This window comes from Pseudophryne corroboree, chromosome 3 (assembly GCF_028390025.1).
Source record: "Pseudophryne corroboree isolate aPseCor3 chromosome 3, aPseCor3.hap2, whole genome shotgun sequence".
NCBI lineage: Eukaryota > Metazoa > Chordata > Amphibia > Anura > Myobatrachidae > Pseudophryne > Pseudophryne corroboree.
The window spans coordinates 615837977-615859539 of NC_086446.1; the positions used below are offsets into that span (position 1 = coordinate 615837977).

At 46.3% G+C, this 21563-nt stretch overlaps 1 protein-coding gene across 3 annotated transcripts in view; it reads right to left on the bottom strand.

Annotated features, from left to right (window-relative positions):
- The window catches only part of LOC135056445 (solute carrier family 22 member 15-like), a 469036-nt gene extending 458011 nt beyond the window's left edge, over nt 1-11025 (bottom strand). For 2 of the 3 annotated variants that reach the window (XM_063961634.1, XM_063961636.1), the window contains exon 1: nt 10638-10838. In XM_063961634.1, the coding sequence (XP_063817704.1) occupies nt 10638-10721 (84 nt within the window). In that variant the 5' untranslated portion in view covers nt 10722-10838. The other variant, XM_063961635.1, reaches the window with a different exon arrangement.
- Nucleotides 11026-21563: the final 10538 nt, after the last annotated feature.

The following is a 21563-nucleotide window of genomic DNA, read 5'->3' on the forward strand; positions in this document are numbered from 1 at the left end:
AGCATCCTCTAGGACATAAGAGAAATTACAAAGATAATATTATGTGATTTAAAACAGAATAAAGATTACATGTAAAAGGTTATCACACATTACAACAAGTGACACTATAAAGAGCACAGATACTAGCTAATTAGCTGATAAGAATAACTATCTGCATATTAGAACTGACGCCGGAAAGGTAAAACACTGACAGAGGTAACGCGTCTGTTTCTGAGTCCTGTCCGTGTCTGATTCTATTGGTGCTCACCCATCTGGAACTTTATGCTGAGCGCCTACACAAACACAGAAACTCCTATAACATGGACAATCTTTGTGTGTGCACTGAGCTACCTCCCAGGAACGGCCACAACATTTTCAAAACATTTCAGAGACTGAGCGTCTCCCATGCAACTCAGACTCTGTTTACATGCTATGGAGATGCATGCAAAGTGCTACATATATGCACGTGCAGAAGTAAAAGAATCGCTCTATTGCATCCGATATTGGTAGGGTAAATTTACTAAGGTGGGAGTTTTTTTAGAACTGGTGATGTTAACAACAATCAACCAGATTCTACTCTACTTAACATTTATCTAGCTGCTTCTAAAAGATAATAGATACAAACTGATTGGTTGCTATGGGCAACATCACCACTTCTACAAAAATCACACCTTAGTAAATTTACCCCAATGTGCGTGATTCAAATGTTATGTGCTCCCCCTGCTGGGCGCCTAAACGAATGGTTGTCTATCAGAGCAATTCAATTGTCCCATTAATTGCAGCAGTATTATTTTTCATCGCTGCCTCCGTAGGTGCGAGAAAAAATGTGTGAAAAGCCCATGGTTTAGCCACCCAAACCAGGACTTTAGATGCCCAATAAAGATCTTTAGACGGGTTTAGCCGCTTTGCGAAACTAAACGGAGCCTTATTAAATACTAATGAGCATCTGATCGGAGCAACAATTAAATTTCTCTGATAGATACCCATTCGTATAGATGTCCAGTAGGGGGCGCGCATAGAACATTTGAATCGTCCCTTTAGTGTTAATTAAATATAGAGAAATTAATACTTTCTACAAAATGTTCAATCAACAATTCAATCCGTGGAAGAAATTACCACAAACAAAATCTAAACAAATACATATACACACACACACACAGTATATATTTGTCTGTGTGTGTGACACAACAAGTATCTCGTCTTAAAGATTTCATGAAACCACCATAAAAACATAGTGATACTCGGTGCCATGATTCAAGATAGTTTGGGAACTACTTCTTTACTTGATGATTTGCATTGTTTTGTAGTACAGCATTTGGATATGTTAGTCAAGTAGTTAGTGACTCTTTTTAATTTCTGCACGGGTTCCAGTCTATAGATAGACAGTTAAAAGATAGACAGTCATTAGGTAGAAACAATACGGTCGACAGTCAAAAGTCAGACAGGGTCAAAAGTCAGACACAAAAAAAGTATATATATATTTTTAGTTTTTCTGTGTTTTTTACAACTTTTGCCTCATTTACTATCTATGTCACAAACTATTACCTTTTAGTAAAGTTGTGGCGAGCGTAGCGATACATTGAGCCCAAAGCGTGGCGAGCAGACAAATTTCACCAGATTTGGGTTAAAAACACAAACTTTTGACTTTTGGCCCTGTCTGACTTTTAACTGTCGACTATATAGTGTCTACCTAATCACTGTCTATGTGCTATACCACACCCTTCCTGCACAGTCCCCTGTGACTCATACTCCCGATTTGAAGTCTGATGAACAGGGTCTTAAAATGTGTACCTGAACATCAGGGTGACCTAGGTTATCAGGAGTTAAGCAGGCCATACACTAGGACGATGTCAGGTATGAATACACGATTTCGACACCTCGATAGAAACATAGAAACATAGAATTTGACGGCAGATAAGAACCACTTGGCCCATCTAGTCTGCCCCTTTTTTTTATCCTTTAGGTAATCTCAAGCCTTTTTGAACCTTAATTCTTTGTAAGGATATTCATATGCCTATCCCAAGCATGTTTAAATTGCTCTACAGTCTTAGCCTCTACCACCTCTGATGGGAGACTATTCCACTTATCCACTACCCTTTCTGTGAAGTAATTTTTCCTTAAATTGCCCCTGAACCTCCCCCCCTCCAGTCTCAGTGTATAACCTCGAGTTCTAATACTTCTCTTCCTTTGAAGAATGTTTCCCTCCTGAACTTTGTTAAGACCCTTGATATACGGTATTTGAAAGTTTCTATCATGTCTCCCCTTTCCCTTCTCTCCTCCAAACTATACATGTTAAGATCTTTTAGCCTTTCCGGGTACGTTTTGTGATGTAGGCCATGCACCATTTTAGTTGCCCTTCTTTGTACACTCTCTAATGTATTTATATCCTTCTGGAGATATGGTCTCCAGAACTGGACACAGTATTCCAGATGGGGCCGCACCAATGACCTATACAGTGGCATTATCACTTCTTTTTTCCTGCTACTGATTCCTCTCCCTATGCAACCAAGCATCTGACTTGCCTTTCTCATTGCTTTGTTGCATTGCTTTCCTGCCTTCAAGTCACTTGAAATAGTGACTCCTAAATCCCTTTCCTCTTCAGTAGTTTCCATTATAGTACCCTTGATACTATATTTAGCCTTTGGGTTTTTGAGACCCAAGTGCATGATTTTGCATTTTTTAGCATTAAACTGTAGTTGCCACGTTCTTGACCATTTCTCAAGCCTAGCTAGGTCATCAATCATTTGTTTTACCCCTCCCGGTGTGTCTACCCTGTTGCATATCTTTGTATCATCTGCAAAAAGGCATACCTTCCCTTCAATACCATCTGCAATGTCACCAACAAAGATATTAAAGAGAACTGGACCAAGTACAGATCCCTGGGGTACTCCACTGGTAACATTTCCCTCCATAGATTGCACTCCATTAACTACAACTGTCTGTTTCCTATCCTGCAACCAGGTTCTTATCCATTTAACTGTTTTATAATCCACCCCTACGCTTTCAAGTTTATTTAGCAGTCTGCGATGTGGGACAGTGTCAAATGCCTTACTAAGGTCTAGGTATGCTACATCTACAGCTCCCCCTTGATCTATTATTTTCGTCACAGAGTCAAAAAAGTCAATAAGATTTTGTTTGGCATGATCTACCACCAGTAAATCCATGCTGTTTTGGATCCTGTAAGTGGTTTGATTTAAGATATTCCACAACTCTTTCTTTTAATAGTTTTTCCATTAATTTCCCCACTACTGATGTAAGGCTTACTGGTCTGTAGTTACTTGCTTCTTCCTTGCTTCCACTTTTGTGCAGTGGAACTACATTTGCTCTTTTCCAGTCCTCTGGAATGGCACCTGTATTTAGTGACTGGTTAAATAATTCTGTTAACGGTGTAACCAGCACATCTTTTAGCTCTTTGAGTATCCTTGGGTGTATCCCATCTGGTCCCATTGATTTATCCACTTTTAGTTGTGAAAGTTCTGTTAGGACCTTCTCCTCTGTAAATGTACTTTTATCTACCTTATTTTTATGAATGTCCTTGCAACTTAACTGTGGCCCCATCCCTTCTTCTGTAGTAAATACTGAGCAAAAATAATTATTTAGGTGATCTGCTATTGCCTTGTCTCCCTCCACCAAATTCTCACTCTCTGTCTTAAGTCTTATTATTCCTCCATTTGATTTTCTCCTTTCACTTATATACTTAAAAAAAGTTTTGCCCCCTTTATCTACTGACTGGGCCATTTTTTCCTCAGCTTCTGCCTTTGCACGTCTGATCACTTTCTTAGCATCCTTCCGTCTGTCAAGATACACCTCTTGTCATTTTTATTTTGAGTCTGTTTGTTTTTCCTAAAAGCCATCTTTTTTGCTTTCACACTAGTTGATACTTCTTTTGTGAACCACACTGGCTTCCTTTTCCTGGTGCTTTTCCTAACCCTTTTGATACAAAGATCAGTTGCACTTAGTATTGCACTTTTCAGTTTTTCCCACCTCTCCTGCACTCCTTCCAAGTTCCACCAGTCCGCCAATGAATCACTTAAACATCTCCCCATTTTTGCAAACTCAGCATTTCTAAAATCCAACACCTTTGTTTGTGTGTGACAGGAGTTGGATCCTGTCTTTATACTAAACCATACTGCTTGATGATCACTGGATCCCAGGTGCTCACCCACATATATGTCGGATATCCTATCACCATTTGTAAGAATTAAATCTAATATTGAATCTTTGCGAGTGGGCTCCGTCACCAATTGCTTGAGAGATGCTCCCTGTAAGGAATGTAGAAATTTGCCACTTGTAGCTGAATTTGCAAAAGACCCCTCCCAATTTACATCAGGTAAATTAAAAAGTCTTCCATGATTATGACTTCTCCTTTTAAAGCCATTTTAGTGATGTCCAACAATAGGTTTCTGTCCAAATCCTGCCCCTGGCCTGGTGGTCTATAGATCACCCCAATGTGAATAACATCCTTCTCCCCGGTTTCTATGGTGACCCAAAGGGCCTCAGTTTTGTCTTCAATATTTTGTATTAAAGTAGCATTTATGCTTTTTTTCACATACATTGCTACCCCTCCTCCTATTCTTCCTATTCTATCCTTCCTAAATAAATTGTATCCTGGTATAGATATGTCCCAGTCATGATTTTCATTGCACCATGACTCTGTAATTGCCACAAAATCCAGGTTATCCCTTGTCATTATCGCAATTAGCTCTGGAATCTTGTCTCCTAAGCTCCTAGCATTTGCACACATAGCTTTAAGAATTTTGTCTGTGCATTTGTTATTAGTAGCCATGTCCAGACTGTACAAAATAAATGACAAGTTTAAGTTGAAATTACCTGTTTGGGGATGTTGCTCAGTGTTTGATATATATATATATATATATATATCAATTTTTTTTACTAATCAGGAATCACACTTTTCCTTTACACCATGAATACACCTCCCTAAATGTAAAGATATAGTACACCTGACCACAATGACCAAATGATGAAAGGAGGTAAACACCAGAGAGCATGCAATAATAAACTATGTTTCACTGTGCAACCTCCCCACACATGCAATGCCAATTACAAGCCAATTATTACATCAAAAAACATACATGAGTTTGCATCGATCGCTGCATCGTGTGCACATCATGTATTATTTGGGTACAATTACGATACGATGTCTTGCGGGTCGAATGGCGCATCCTCTGATTATATGTGCAGCCCATATTATCCATCATAATTGTATAGACATTGAGGGTCATTCAGATCTGATTGCTGGGCAGCGATTTTTGCTGTCCTGCGTTCAGGTAGTCACTGCCTACATGGGGAGTGTATATACGCTGTGCAAGTGTGCGATCCTATGTGTACGCCGAGCTGCTAAAATCCACTGTGTGGAGTCTCTGCGCAGCCCAAGACTTACTCCTACAGTGCAATCACATTAGGCTGATCGGGACCGGAGCGGACGTCAGGCATCCTCCCTGAAAACGCTTGGACACGCCAGCGTTTTTCAGAACACTCCCAGTAAACGGTCAGTTGCCACCCACAAATGGCTTCCCCCTCTCAATCACCTTGCGAACGCCCATGCAAACAGATTTTTCGCACCAACCCGTCGCTGACCGGCGATGCCCTTTGTTGTTGTCCGACGCACGTCTGCATGGCGGTGCATACGCATGCGCATTTAGAACCTGATCGCCCGATGTGCAAAAACGCACAGCAGCAATCAGATCTGAATTACCCCCATTGTAAGATATTTTATGCACATACAATGCATCGTTCGATGGATCGATCAATCAGCTTCATTTCGGTGTACGCTTTTTGTGAGGAATACGATGGGTCGTAAAATTGCATGCACATCGTGTGTCAAAAAAAGACCAAATCGTGTGTCCAGGACTGCTAGGGAGTTCAAGGGAAATCGGGAGACGACTTGCATCAGATGCTGGTCGTCCTAATTTATTATTATTTATTTTATTAACAGTTTCTTATATAGCGCAGCATATTCCGTTGCGCTTTACAATTAGAACAACAGTAATAGAACAAAGCTGGGTAAAAACAGACACACATAGGGGTATATTCAATAACTGTCGGAAGCTGCCGTCTTGTCGGAAGACAGCAGCTTCCGACAGTTTTAGGTCGGAAGGGGTTCCGACCTATTCATTACGGGCCTATTTTTTCCGACAAGTCGGGAAACCCGACTTGTCGGAATGCTGTCGGAATGCATGCTGATCGGCGGCTTCAGCCGCCAATCAGCGTGCATTGTCGGAAACGGGGCCAAACCCGGACAGGTTTTAGCCCCATTTCCGACAATCTCAATCCGACTTTAAAAAAAGTCGGATCGAGATATGTGATCTGAGAGGAGACGGGGGAGCAGCGGGGAAAGCAGGGACCCAGCGGCAGCGTCGTCCCGCTTGCTGGAGCCGGGTGGACGCTGCCGTGAGCCTCCACTGCTGCAGCCACTGCTCCCCCGTCTCCTCCTCTCCTCTGCTTCTCTCCCCCCCCCCCCCCCCGGCGCCGCAGACATCACCTCACTTCCGGAGCCGCATCCCGCTCAGCTCTGGCGCCGGAGGCCGCTCACCCCCGGCGCCGCTGACCGCTCCCCTCTAGCCACGGCGCCGCTGACAGCTCCGTCACCCGCAGCGCTGACAGCAGCAGCAGCGCTCTTTTGAATAGGGGTTGTCGGGTCTATTCCGACAACTGCATGTCGGAATGGACCCGACTTTTATTGAATATACCCCATAGAGGTAGGAAGGCCATAATGTATGGCCAGCATTATTCTTGCCAGTAGTCTTGTATATTTTTACCTAAATGTAAGTGCAATTCTATTAACTGTGATAAAATTATTATAGTAGATGTGAAAAGAACAGCTTGATCTATTTGTGGTTTCTGATTATCACATATAGGCCCATCCAGAAGGTACTACTTATAGTACTCATTGGAGTAATCAGGAAGGACTTGGAGACCAATTTATCAGAGGGAGAAGATCCTGAAGTCCTGTGAACAGATGTTTTTGCAGGATTTAGGGCTTCTCCCCACCTCTAATTACTCAGAAGCTATCGCTGGGTCTCTCCTGCAATACCTTCCCCATCAGGAAACTATTACTGCAAGTGTACCAAGCACAGAAGTGGTACCTGTAATGCCAGCTGTCCTCCCAGTCTTTTTTTTTTTGGGGTGGGGGGGGGGGATTTTCAGTGGAAGTCAGGGAAAAAGCTTCCACATAAGTCCCAGTGTAACCTGGGTCACACATGCACAGAAATACCCCGACTTGCTGCCAAAAAGGTCAGCTTCCAGGCAAGCATCGCTCAACTGCATCGGAAACATTTTTCATGATACATAGCAGCAAAATCAAATTTCTTTACTATAGACATGTTTTATATGGTGCCACCAAGTGTCCATAGCACCGTACATGGAGAATTACAATAGGCTAAACAAACAATACAGTAAAGAAGGGATGAAACCGCAAAAATCAAGTGAAATAATCCAGGAAAGGGCGGACAGAAGTGAGTCACTAACTGAGTGGGAGTGCACTGCAGACAAATATAGTGCAGGGTGAAAATCACGACGGTGGGGGGGACCTGCTCCTGAGAGCTTGTAGATACACAGATCTTGGTGTGGAATATTTCCCAGTGGGATGCAGCGGTTTATTGCAAGTAATATGTGGGATATTTAAGTATTCCGGATCTTAAAGGGTAACACTGGACTGATCTTGTTAAAAATAAGATTTCGACAATAAACCCTTAGATGCTTGGCAATTTAACTAAATCAAAGAAAAGTTTACAACATAAACTTGTCCAATTCTTAAAAGACAGACTTGCCACAGAAACTACCAGAAGTGACAAAATAAATACAAGCGCTCAGTGAAACCATATGAAAAGCAATGATTACCTGTTAATGAAAAGGAAGTTTACACTAGCTCAAACGTCACATATCAAACATCTCTATGGTGTACAAAATGTGTTTTACGATATGCTTTTCATATTCAGATTTAGAGGTCAATCCAGTTTAGCACGATGGGTGCGATGTGCTGTTGCTGCAGCGTTTCAACGCCGGCAACAGCACCCAATCTCGCATCCTTCGCAGGCTAAAATCAGCCCCAATTCGCACAAACTGCTTGTACCTCTATGGGATGTGGCCACTGCGGAAATGGCTCGCACCCACAAGATAATCGCAGCTAACTGGATTGACCCTTTAATCAGCAGTGTTATCTGTTGTTTAGAGAATGCCATTGAGAGTCAATGGATTACAATCATCAATGGTTGTTCTTGTGCAATACATATGAATTACTGACGAACGGGATGCCGGCTGTCAGTAACCCGACACCGGCATCCTGCCCACCGGAATGCTGGTAGCGGGGTGAGCTCTACAAGTCCCCTTGCCGGCTTGGTGGCTCACTGTGCTCGCCACAGGATCTATTCCCACTCTATGGGTGTCATGGACACTCACGAGTGGGAATAGTCCCTGTGAGCCAGTATTACGGCTATTGGCATTGTCAGCTGTCAGGATTCCGGCATCGGCACTGATTACCTCCCGTTCTTGTATTAGCAGTGTTTTTCTATTCGATGAGGGCTTTTCAGTGATCCCTGCCATCAAATGGCTTATTCAAATGAATGCAACTGTAAAACTCATAATAGCGGGTCTCTATTGTGCATACGGGAACCATCATAATTCCATCAAATGATTTTGGTACAATGGTGAGTTACAATTGCATCTCAAGATGTGATGTCAGAAGCACGGCCACCATTCGATGATGGGCTCCTAAAGTCCATCCCTATTGCCGAGTGCAATGTAAATACTATTTGTAACAAAACATGTGAAAAATATATTTTGTAATAATGAGGCTCCCTAGAGCGTTCCACCTATAATGCAGGATGCACAGGGAACACACTTCCTGCGATGCCACATGTAGGAGATTTGGCTTAGCAGGAAAGGGCGGAGCTTACCTGACAGTTTGGCATTTATAGCAGGTAAAAACAGAAAAAGTGGTCTGAAATGCGCAAACTTTTGTGTTAGCAGCCTATAAAACACTAAAAAAAAAAAGCCTCCACCACATTCACCAGATTGCAACAAGTGTAACAAAGAATAGTGTCCCAAAATAGCACTTTCATAATATTTAGTCCAAGAACACCCACCAAAGTTCAGAGTCACCAGTTAAAATATCAATGTCTCTTACAGTTGGATATATTATTTCCATAAACAGAGGATACACTGCGTCAACGGCGTCACCAACCCGGCAATTTGCCGGGTTGGGGACAGCGGCAAGAAAGGTGCCTGAGGCGGGTCGCACCCTGGAAGCACCCGAGTCAGGCTCCCGGGTGCGACCCGCCTCAGGCGGTCTGAATGAGGTATTATACATCTAAAGCTGGGCATACACTATGAAAATTGACCATTTGCTCAGAAACCCTGGAACATGGACAAAAACGGTTGTTCAGACAAATTTCTTAAATCACAGATTTAACCAATTTGTCTGAACGACAGGTTTTGGCCATTTTCCAGGGTTTGGGAGCAAATGGTCAATTTTCATTTGCTCTCATCCATTACCACATTTTCATTCCAACCAGCCAGGTCTGGCAGATGATCTGCCAGATAAGTGTATAGTGTATGCCCAGCTTTAGGAGAATAATCTGTTGAACATCTATCAGAGTGGCCCCATGGGATCATACACCATGGTTATGGCGATACATGCTTTTAAGATTTTATACCATGTGACTGCAATGTGAAAATTCATTTATAGATTTTTTTGACAATATTGTCCTATTTGCTGTTGTTTTGTTGTTTTTTTCAGCATTGCAAACATAAGTTATTATATTGTGGACTGCATTTATATTTTATCTGGTGGCTTTGAACTTTGGTGGGTGTTCTTGGACTGAGCAGTGTGAAATCGCCATGTTGGGACACTATTCTTTATTATACTTATTTATAGCAGGTAAGTAGTGTTTATGTACACGTAGCGGTAACATTACTTTTGGTCTATGCAGTTTTTAATAAACATGGGAGTTTCGCATAATTGTTTTTTTTTTGGCTTCTACAAAACCAAGCTTTAAAAATTCAATAGGTAAGAAAATGTATTATAAAATATATATATATAAATATATATATATATATATATATATATATATATATATATATTCATTCGCTTATTCTTTTGTATGTGAACATTATTTACATTGCATTCATATTACAGAAATTAAATTCCCCACTAGCTCAAAGGATCTTTATTCTTTCTGCTGATGCAGCAGATGCCTTTTATTATGTACATGGTTTTCAGCCTGCAATTTCATACATACAATGCAGGTCTTCGTGCCTCTGGTACACAGAACACCTCTGCGGGTACTTAATACCTTTCTATAGGCAATATAGGTTATTTCAGGTCAGTTACAGGCTACAGCTGGAACCTTTATGACTTCCCAATAGGCATAATTTGGGACTTGTGTCCTAAGAGGTTCCACAGCATGCAATATAGCTGATGGGGATACTAAGCTGCCTATACTTAGCAATGAGGATATTGAGACTATTGCATGATTCATTTTTAGCAGCAACACCTCCCAGAATCACTGATGAGTTGGGTCAGTGGGTAAGTTCCCTACTGCGCGATCCCTCTGTGTAAAGAGACCAGTGATCACACACTTTTTAGGTACAGGGTACACTCTGATTGGCCCGCACACCCTCAATGAGAGAGGACCGACCTGTAGCAGCACTAGGAACGCAGTCAGCCGCTTCTGACACCGGCCGAACTCCCCGACCGATAGAAAAGCCTCATCTAGGTCCATCTGCCGTCCCCTAAGGGCCTGGAGCTGCAGCGAAAGACATGGCTACACGTGTGAGCGCTGCCGAGGAGCCTGACGTCACGCTGCTGACCCGGGGGACTTGGCTACACCGTGTATGACACGCACCTTCCGCATACATCCACCAGCCGCACAACCAAGCCTCGCTCTGGCTGCCGAGCATGGATTGCGCTTTCGTTGTAAGTACAGGTCGAGGATGGCTCGGGGACGCGCTCTCTAGCGAAGTGCAACTTGGGCACGCGCTGTGTCGCAGACGTCACATGACATGTTAGCGTAGTATCATCGTGAACAGCTTCCCTGTGCTGCTGCCGCCGTCCATACTGGAGTGCTGCTGATCCCCTTCTTCCCACCCTCATTCCATAGGCGGAAAATAGAGTGCTTGCGTGCACCCTTGACCGTCATTACAAAATGAGATAAAGCTTGTACTGTATTTCCTGTTTGGATGGAATAGTAGCAGCTGATGAATAGGGACATGGAGTGAAGGGTTTTGGGTTTTTTTGGGGGTCTGTATAATAATATATGTACAGTAAGAAAGTTACCTACACATTAGGAGTTTATTTGTGCAATGCCCAGTCTGCCAATACCTGAGTTTGGGGTGAGTCAGGGATTTTATATATGCTGTATGGATATATGGAATACAGGTTGAGTATCCCTTATCCAAAATGCTTGGGACCAGAAGTATTTTGGATATCGGATTTTTCCGTATTTTGGAATAATTGCATACCGTAATGATATATCATGACTGGGACCCAAGTCTAATCACAGAATGCATTTATGTTTCATATACACCTTATACACACAGCCTGATGGTAATTTTAGCCAATATTCTCTGACGTCCTAAGTGGATGCTGGGACTCCGTAAGGACCATGGGGAATAGCGGCTCCGCAGGAGACTGGGCACAACTAAAAGAAAGCTTTAGACTAACTGGTGTGCACTGGCTCCTCCCACTATGACCCTCCTCCAGACTTCAGTTATAGGCCCTACACACTGGCCGATTTTCTGAAAGATATGAACGATCTCGTTCATAAATGAACGAGAACTCGTTCATATCTTTCAGTGTGGAGACTCCAGCGATGAACGATGCGCGTCCCCGCGCTCGTTCATCGCTGGTCTCCCGTCGGCTGTGCATGCAGGCCAATATGGACGATCTCGTCCATATTTGACTGCACTTCAATGCAGCCGCGTGACGGGGGGAGTGAAGAAACTTCACTCCCCCCGTCGCTGCCCCCCCGCCGCCGAGTCGCTCGTCGGCCGTATCCGCCGTCGGCCAGCTCGGCGGCGGGTCGGCCAGTGAGTAGGGCCCTTTAGAATCTTGTGCCCGGCTGAGCTGGATGCACACTAGGGGCTCTCCTGAGCTTCTAGAAAGAAAGTATATTTTAGGTTTCTCTAACGTCCTAGTGGATGCTGGGGACTCCGAAAGGACCATGGGGAATAGCGGCTCCGCAGGAGACTGGGCACAAAGTAAAAGCTTTAGGACTAGCTGGTGTGCACCGGCTCCTCCCCCTATGACCCTCCTCCAAGCCTCGGTTAAGATTTTGTGCCCAAACGAGATGGGTGCAATCTAGGTGGCTCTCCTGAGCTGCTTAGAGTAAAAGTTTAAATAGGTTTTTTTATTTTCAGTGAGACCTGCTGGCAACAGGCTCACTGCATCGAGGGACTAAGGGGAGAAGAAGCGAACTCACCTGCGTGCAGAGTGGATTGGGCTTCTTAGGCTACTGGACATTAGCTCCAGAGGGACGATCACAGGCCCAGCCATGGATGGGTCCCGGAGCCGCGCCGCCGGCCCCCTTACAGAGCCAGAAGAGTGAAGAGGTCCGGAAAATCGGCGGCAGAAGACGTCCTGTCTTCAATAAGGTAGCGCACAGCACCGCAGCTGTGCGCCATTGCTCTCAGCACACTTCACACTCCGGTCACTGAGGGTGCAGGGCGCTGGGGGGGGGGGCGCCCTGGGACGCAATGAAAATACCTTAAATGGCTAAAAATACATCACATATAGCTCCTGGGCTATATGGATGTATTTAACCCCTGCCAGTTTTCCACAAAAAAGCGGGAGAAAGGCCGCCGAAAAAGGGGCGGAGCCTATCCTCAGCACACAAGCGCCATTTTTTCCTCACAGCTCCGTTGGAGGAAGGCTCCCTGACTCTCCCCTGCAGTCCTGCACAACAGAAACAGGGTAAAACAAGAGAGGGGGGGCACTAAATTGGCATATTAATATATACAGCAGCTATATTAGGGAAAAACACTTATATAAGGTTATCCCTGTATATATATAGCGCTCTGGTGTGTGCTGGCAAACTCTCCCTCTGTCTCCCCAAACGGCTAGTGGGGTCCTGTCCTCTATCAGAGCATTCCCTGTGTGTGTGCTGTGTGTCGGTACGCTGTGTCGACATGTATGAGGAGGAAAATGGTGTGGAGGCGGAGCAATTGCCTGTGTTAGTGATGTCACCCCCTAGGGAGTCGACACCTGACTGGATGGTCTTATGGAAAGAATTACGTGATAGTGTCGGCACTTTACAAAAGACTGTTGACGACATGAGACAGCCGGCAAATCAGTTAATACCTGTACAGGCGTCTCAAACACCGTCAGGGGCTATAAAACGCCCGTTACCTCAGGTCGATACTGACACGGACACTGACTCCAGTGTCGACGGTGAGGAAACAAACGTATTTTCCAGTAGGGCCACACGTTACATGATCACGGCAATGAAGGAGGTTTTGAACATTTCTGATACTACAAGTACCACAAAAAAGGGTATTATGTGGGGTGTGAAAAAACTACCCGTAGTTTTTCCTGAATCAGATGAATTAAATGAGGTGTGTGATGAAGCGTGGGTTTCCCCCGATAAAAAACTGCTAATTTCTAAAAAATTATTGGCATTATACCCTTTCCCACCAGAGGTTAGGGCACGTTGGGAAACACCCCCTAGCGTAGATAAGGCGCTCACACGCTTATCAAAACAAGTGGCGTTACCATCCCCTGATACGGCCGCCCTCAAGGAACCAGCTGATAGGAAGCTGGAAAATATCCTTAAAAGTATATACACACATACTGGTATTATACTGCGACCAGCAATCGCCTCAGCCTGGATGTGCAGTGCTGGGGTGGCTTGGTCGGATTCCCTGACTGAAAATATTGATACCCTGGACAGGGACAATATATTATTGACTATAGAGCATTTAAAGGATGCATTTCTATATATGCGAGATGCACAGAGGGATATTTGCACTCTGGCATCAAGAGTAAGTGCGATGTCCATTTCTGCCAGAAGAGGATTATGGACGCGACAGTGGTCAGGGGATGCGGATTCCAAACGGCATATGGAAGTATTGCCGTATAAAGGGGAGGAGTTATTTGGGGTCGGTCTATCGGACCTGGTGGCCACGGCAACGGCTGGAAAATCCACCTTTTTACCCCAAGTCACCTCGCAGCAGAAAAAGATACCGTCTTTTCAGGCTCAGTCCTTTCGTCCCCATAAGGGCAAGCGGGCAAAAGGCCACTCATATCTGCCCCGGGGCAGAGGAAGGGGAAAAAGACTGCAGCAAACAGCCTCTTCCCACGAACAGAAGCCCTCCCCCGCTTCTGCCAAGTCCTCAGCATGACGCTGGGGCCTTACAAGCGGACTCAGGCACGGTGGGGGCCCGTCTCAAGAATTTCAGCGCGCAGTGGGCACACTCGCAAGTGGACCCCTGGATCCTGCAGGTAGTATCTCAGGGGTACAAATTGGAATTCGAGACGTCTCCCCCTCGCCGGTTCCTGAAGTCTGCTTTACCAACGTCTCCCCCCGACAGGGAGGCGGTATTGGAAGCCATTCACAAGCTGTATTCCCAGCAGGTGATAATCAAGGTACCCCTCCTACAACAGGGAAAGGGGTATTATTCCACGCTGTTTGTGGTACCGAAGCCGGACGGCTCGGTGAGACCCATTTTAAATCTGAAATCCTTGAACACTTACATAAAAAGGTTCAAGTTCAAGATGGAGTCACTCAGAGCAGTGATAGCGAACCTGGAAGAAGGGGACTATATGGTGTCTCTGGACATCAAGGATGCTTACCTCCATGTCCCAATTTGCCCTTCTCACCAAGGGTACCTCAGGTTTGTGGTACAGAACTGTCACTATCAGTTTCAGACGCTGCCGTTTGGATTGTCCACGGCACCCCGGGTCTTTACCAAGGTAATGGCCGAAATGATGATTCTTCTTCGAAGAAAAGGCGTCTTAATTATCCCTTACTTGGACGATCTCCTGATAAGGGCAAGGTCCAGAGAACAGTTAGAGGTTGGAGTAGCACTATCTCAAGTAGTACTACGACAGCACGGATGGATTCTAAATATTCCAAAATCACAGCTGATTCCGACGACACGTCTGCTGTTCCTAGGGATGATTCTGTACACAGTACAGAAAAAGGTGTTTCTCCCGGAGGAGAAAGCCAAGGAGTTATCCGACCTAGTCAGGAACCTCCTAAGACCAGGCCAAGTGTCAGTACATCAATGCACAAGGGTCCTGGGAAAGATGGTGGCTTCTTACGAAGCGATTCCATTCGGCAGATTCCACGCAAGAACTTTTCAGTGGGATCTGCTGGACAAATGGTCCGGATCGCATCTTCAAATGCATCAGCGGATAACCCTGTCTCCAAGGACAAGGGTGTCTCTCCTGTGGTGGTTACAGAGTGCTCATCTTATAGAGGGCCGCAGATTCGGCATTCAGGATTGGGTCCTGGTGACCACGGATGCCAGCCTGAGAGGCTGGGGAGCAGTCACACAGGGAAGAAATTTCCAGGGCTTGTGGTCAAGCATGGAAACGTCACTTCACATAAATATCCTGGAACTAAGGGCCATTTACAATGCCCTAAGTCAGGCAAGACCTCTGCTTCAGGGTCAGCCGGTGTTGATCCAGTCGGACAACATCACGGCAGTCGCCCACGTAAACAGACAGGGCGGCACAAGAAGCAGGAGGGCAATGATGGAAGTGGCAAGGATTCTTCGCTGGGCGGAGAATCATGTGATAGCACTGTCAGCAGTGTTCATTCCGGGAGTGGACAACTGGGAAGCAGACTTCCTCAGCAGACACGATCTTCACCCGGGGGAGTGGGGACTTCACCCAGAAGTCTTCCACATGATTGTGAACCGTTGGGAAAAACCAAAGGTGGACATGATGGCGTCCCGCCTCAACAAAAAACTGGACAGATATTGCGCCAGGTCAAGGGACCCTCAGGCAATAGCTGTGGACGCTCTGGTAACACCGTGGGTGTACCAGTCAGTGTATGTGTTCCCTCCTCTTCCTCTCATACCAAAAGTACTGAGAATCATAAGAAGGAGAGGAGTAAAGACTATACTCGTGGCTCCGGATTGGCCAAGAAGGACTTGGTACCCGGAAATTCAAGAGATGCTCACGGAAGACCCGTGGCCTCTACCTCTAAGAAAGGACCTGCTCCAGCAGGGACCATGTCTGTTCCAAGACTTACCGCGGCTGCGTTTGACGGCATGGCGGTTGAACGCCGGATCCTGAAGGAAAAAGGCATTCCGGATGAAGTCATCCCTACCCTGATCAAAGCCAGGAAGGATGTAACCATACAACATTATCACCGTATTTGGCGTAAATATGTTGCGTGGTGCGAGGCCAGGAAGGCCCCTACAGAGGAATTTCAACTGGGTCGTTTCCTGCATTTCCTGCAAACAGGACTGTCTATGGGCCTCAAATTAGGGTCCATTAAGGTTAAAATTTCGGCCCTGTCAATATTCTTCCAAAAAGAACTGGCTTCTGTTCCTGAAGTTCAGACGTTTGTCAAGGGAGTACTGCATATACAGCCTCCTTTTGTGCCTCCAGTGGCACCTTGGGATCTCAATGTAGTTTTGGGATTCCTAAAATCACATTGGTTTGAACCACTCACCACTGTGGACTTAAAATATCTCACATGGAAAGTGGTAATGCTGTTAGCCCTGGCTTCAGCCAGGCGTGTTTCAGAATTGGCGGCTTTATCCTATAAAAGCCCTTACCTAATTTTTCATACGGACAGGGCAGAATTGAGGACTCGTCCACAATTTCTTCCTAAGGTGGTTTCAGCATTTCACTTAAACCAGCCTATTGTGGTGCCTGCGGCTACTAGGGACTTGGAGGATTCCAAGTTGCTGGACGTAGTCAGGGCCCTGAAAATATATGTTTCCAGGACGGCTGGAGTCAGAAAATCTGATTCGCTGTTTATCCTGTATGCACCCAGCAAGCTGGGTGCTCCTGCTTCTAAGCAGACGATTGCTCGTTGGATTTGTAGTACAATTCAGCTTGCACATTCTGTGGCAGGCCTGCCACAGCCAAAATCTGTAAAAGCCCATTCCACACGGAAAGTGGGCTCATCTTGGGCGGCTGCCCAAGGGGTCTCGGCTTTACAACTTTGCCGAGCAGCTACTTGGTCAGGGGCAAACACGTTTGCTAAATTCTACAAATTTGATACCCTGGCTGAGGAGGACCTGGAGTTCTCTCATTCGGTGCTGCAGAGTCATCCGCACTCTCCCGCCCGTTTGGGAGCTTTGGTATAATCCCCATGGTCCTTTCGGAGTCCCCAGCATCCACTAGGACGTTAGAGAAAATAAGAATTTACTTACCGATAATTCTATTTCTCATAGTCCGTAGTGCGGATTGTCTGCATTACTTGTACATAGTTATTGTTACAAAAATCGGGTTATTGTTGTTGTGAGCCATCTTTTCAGAGGCTCCTTCTGTTATCATGCTGTTAACTGGGTTCAGATCACAAGTTGTACGGTGTGATTGGTGTGGCTGGTATGAGTCTTACCCGGGATTCAAAATCCTTCCTTATTGTGTACGCTCGTCCGGGCACAGTATCCTAACTGAGGCTTGGAGGAGGGTCATAGGGAGAGGAGCCGGTGCACACCAGCTAGTCCTAAAGCTTTTACTTTGTGCCCAGTCTCCTGCGGAGCCGCTATTCCCCATGGTCCTTTCGGAGTCCCCAGCATCCACTACGGACTATGAGAAATAGAATTATCGGTAAGTAAATTCTTATTTTTTTATTTTACAGTGAGATCTGCTGGCAACAGACTCTCTGCAGCGAGGGACTAAGGGGAGAAGAAGCGAACCTACCTGACTGGAGATAGTTTGGGCTTCTTAGGCTACTGGACACCATTAGCTCCAGAGGGATCGAACACAGGACCCGACCTCGATCGTTCGGTCCCGGAGCCGCGCCGCCGTCCCCCTTACAGAGCCAGAAGCAAGAAGTGGTCCGGAAAATCGGCGGCAGAAGACCTCGGTCTTCAACAAGGTAGCGCATAGCACTGCAGCTGTGCGCCATTGCTCGTCATGCACACCTCACACTCCGGTCACTGATGGGTGCAGGGCGCTGGGGGGGGGCGCCCTGAGCAGCAATATAAACGCCTTGGCTGGCAAATCATCACAATATATAGTCCCAGGGCTATATATGTGATAAATTACCCCTGCCAGAATTCCTGAAAAAAACGGGAGAAAAGTCCACCGAAAAAGGGGCGGGGCTAACTCCCTCAGCAACCTGGCGCCATTTTTCCCTCACAGCTCCGCTGGAAGGATCGCTCCCTGGCTCTCCCCTGCAGTATCAAGCTACAAAGGGTAAAAAAGAGAGGGGGGGCACTAAATTTAGGCGCAGTCTAACTTATATAGCAGCTATAAGGGGAAATAATTCAGTTAATCCCTGTATTATTATAGCGCTCTGGTGTGTGCTGGCATACTCTCTCTCTGTCTCCCCAAAGGGCTTTGTGGGGTCCTGTCCTCTGTCAGAGCATTCCCGTTGTGTCTGTATGGCTGTGTCGACATGTTTGATGAGGAGGCTTATGTGGAGGCGGAGCAGATGCCTATAAATGTGATGTCACCCCCTGCGGGGCCGACACCTGAGTGGATGGTTATGTGGAAGGAATTACGTGACAGTGTCGACTCCTTACATAAAAGGTTTGACGACATACCGAATATGGGACAGCCGGCTTCTCAGCCTGTGCCTGCCCAGGCGTCTCAAAAGCCATCAGGGGCTCTAAAACGCCCGCTACCTCAGATGGCAGACACAGATGTCGACACGGATACTGACTCCAGTGTTGACGACGATGAGACTAATGTAACTTCCAATAGGGCCACACGTTACATGACTGAGGCTATGAAAAATGTGTTGCACATTTCTGATGTTACCCCAGGTACCACAAAAAAGGGTATTATGTTTGGAGAGAAAAAACTACCAGTAGTTTTTCCTCCATCTGAGGAGTTAAATGAAGTGTGTGAAGAAGCGTGGGCTTCCCCCGATAAGAAACTAGTAATTTCTAAAAGGTTACTAATGACGTACCCTTTCCCGCCAGAGGATAGGTCACGTTGGGAAACATCCCCTAGGGTGGATAAAGCGCTCACACGCTTGTCAAAGAAGGTGGCACTACCGTCTTCGGATACGGCCGCCCTAAAGGAACCTGCTGATAGAAAGCAGGAGGCTATCCTGAAGTCTGTATATACACACACAGGTATTGTACTGAGACCAGCTATTGCTTCAGCATGGATGTGCAGTGCTGCAGCTGCGTGGTCAGATTCCCTGTCGGAAAATATTGATACCCTAGACAGGGACACTATATTGCTAACCTTAGAGCATATTAAAGACGCAGTCTTATACATGAGAGATGCACAGAGGGATATTTGCCGGCTGGCATCTAAAATAAGTGCAATGTCCATTTCTGCCAGGAGAGGGTTATGGACTCGGCAGTGGACAGGTGATGCAGACTCTAAAAGGCACATGGAAGTTTTGCCTTATAAAGGTGAGGAGTTGTTCGGGGATGGTCTCTCGGACCTAGTTTCCACAGCAACAGCTGGAAAGTCTGCATTTTTACCCCATGTTCCCTCACAGCCAATGAAAGCACCGTATTATCAGGTACAGTCCTTTCGGCCCCATAAGGGCAAGCGGGTTAGAGGCGCGTCCTTTCTGCCCAGAGGCAGAGGTAGAGGGAAAAAGCTGCAGCTTACAGCCAGTTTCCAGGAGCAAAAGTCCTCCCCCGCTTCCTCTAAGTCCACCGCATGACGCTGGGGCTCCACAGGCGGAGCCAGGTACGGTGGGGGCCCGTCTCAAAAATTTCAGCGATCAGTGGGCTCGTTCACGGGTGGATCCCTGGATCTTTCAAGTAGTATCTCAGGGGTACAAGCTGGAATTCGAGACGTCTCCCCCCCGCCGTTTCCTCAAATCTGCCTTGCCAACAACTCCCTCAGGCAGGGAGGCAGTGATAGAGGCAATTCACAAGCTGTATTCCCAGGAGGTGATAGTAAAGGTGCCCCTACTTCAACAAGGACAGGGTTACTATTCCACAATGTTTGTGGTACCGAAACCGGACGGTTCGGTGAGACCCATTTTAAATTTGAAATCCTTGAACACATATATAAAAAAATTCAAGTTCAAGATGGAATCGCTCAGGGCGGTTATTGCAAGCCTGGAAGAGTGGGAATTACATGGTATCACTGGACATCAAGGATGCTTACCTGCATGTCCCCATTTACCATCCTCACCAGGAGTACCTCAGATTTGTGGTACAGGATTGTCATTACCAATTCCAGACGTTGCCGTTCGGTCTCTCCACGGCTCCGAGGGTCTTTACCAAGGTAATGGCCGAAATGATGATACTCCTTCGAAAGAAGGGAGTTTTAATTATCCCGTACTTGGACGATCTCCTGATAAAGGCGAGGTCCAGGGAGCAGTTGTTAGTCGGGGTAGCACTATCTCGGGAGGTGCTACAACAGCACGGCTGGATTCTAAATATTCCAAAGTCACAGCTGGTCCCTACGACACGTCTACTGTTCCTGGGGATGGTTCTGGACACAGAACAGAAAAAAGTGTTTCTCCCGGAGGAGAAGGCCAAGGAGCTGTCATCTCTAGTCAGAGGCCTCCTAAAACCAAAACAGGTGTCGGTGCATCACTGCACGCGGATCCTGGGAAAGATGGTAGCTTCCTACGAAGCAATTCCATTCGGCAGGTTCCATGCAAGAACCTTTCAGTGGGACCTGTTGGACAAGTGGTCCGGATCGCATCTTCAGATGCATCGGCTGATAACCCTGTCTCCAAGGACCAGGGTGTCTCTACTGTGGTGGCTGCAAAGTGCTCATCTTCAAGAGGGCCGCAGATTCGGCATACAGGACTGGGTCCTGGTGACCACGGATGCCAGCCTTCGAGGCTGGCGGGCAGTCACACAGGGAAGAAACTTCCAAGGACTATGGTCAAGTCAGGAGACTTCCCTACACATAAATATTCTGGAACTGAGGGCCATTTACAATGCCCTAAGTCAGGCAAAACCCCTGCTTCAAAACCAGCCGGTACTGATCCAGTCAGACAACATCACGGCAGTCGCCCATGTAAACCGACAGGGCGGCACGAGAAGCAGGACGGCGATGACAGAAGCCACAAGGATTCTCCGATGGGCGGAAAATCACGTGTTAGCACTGTCAGCAGTGTTCATTCCGGGAGTGGACAACTGGGAAGCAGACTTCCTCAGCAGGCACGACCTCCACCCGGGAGAGTGGGGACTTCATCCAGAAGTCTTCCAACTGATTGTAAACCGTTGGGAAAGGCCACAGGACTTTGATGGACATGATGGCGTCCCGCCTAAACAAAAAGCTAGAAAGATATTGCGCCAGGTCAAGGGACCCGCAGGCGATAGCTGTGGACGCTCTAGTGACACCGTGGGTGTACCGGTCGGTTTATGTGTTCCCTCCTCTTCCTCTCATACCAAAGGTACTGAGGATAATAAGGAGAAGAGGAGTAAGAACTATACTCATTGTTCCGGATTGGCCAAGAAGAGCTTGGTACCCGGAACTTCAAGAAATGATCTCAGAGGACCCA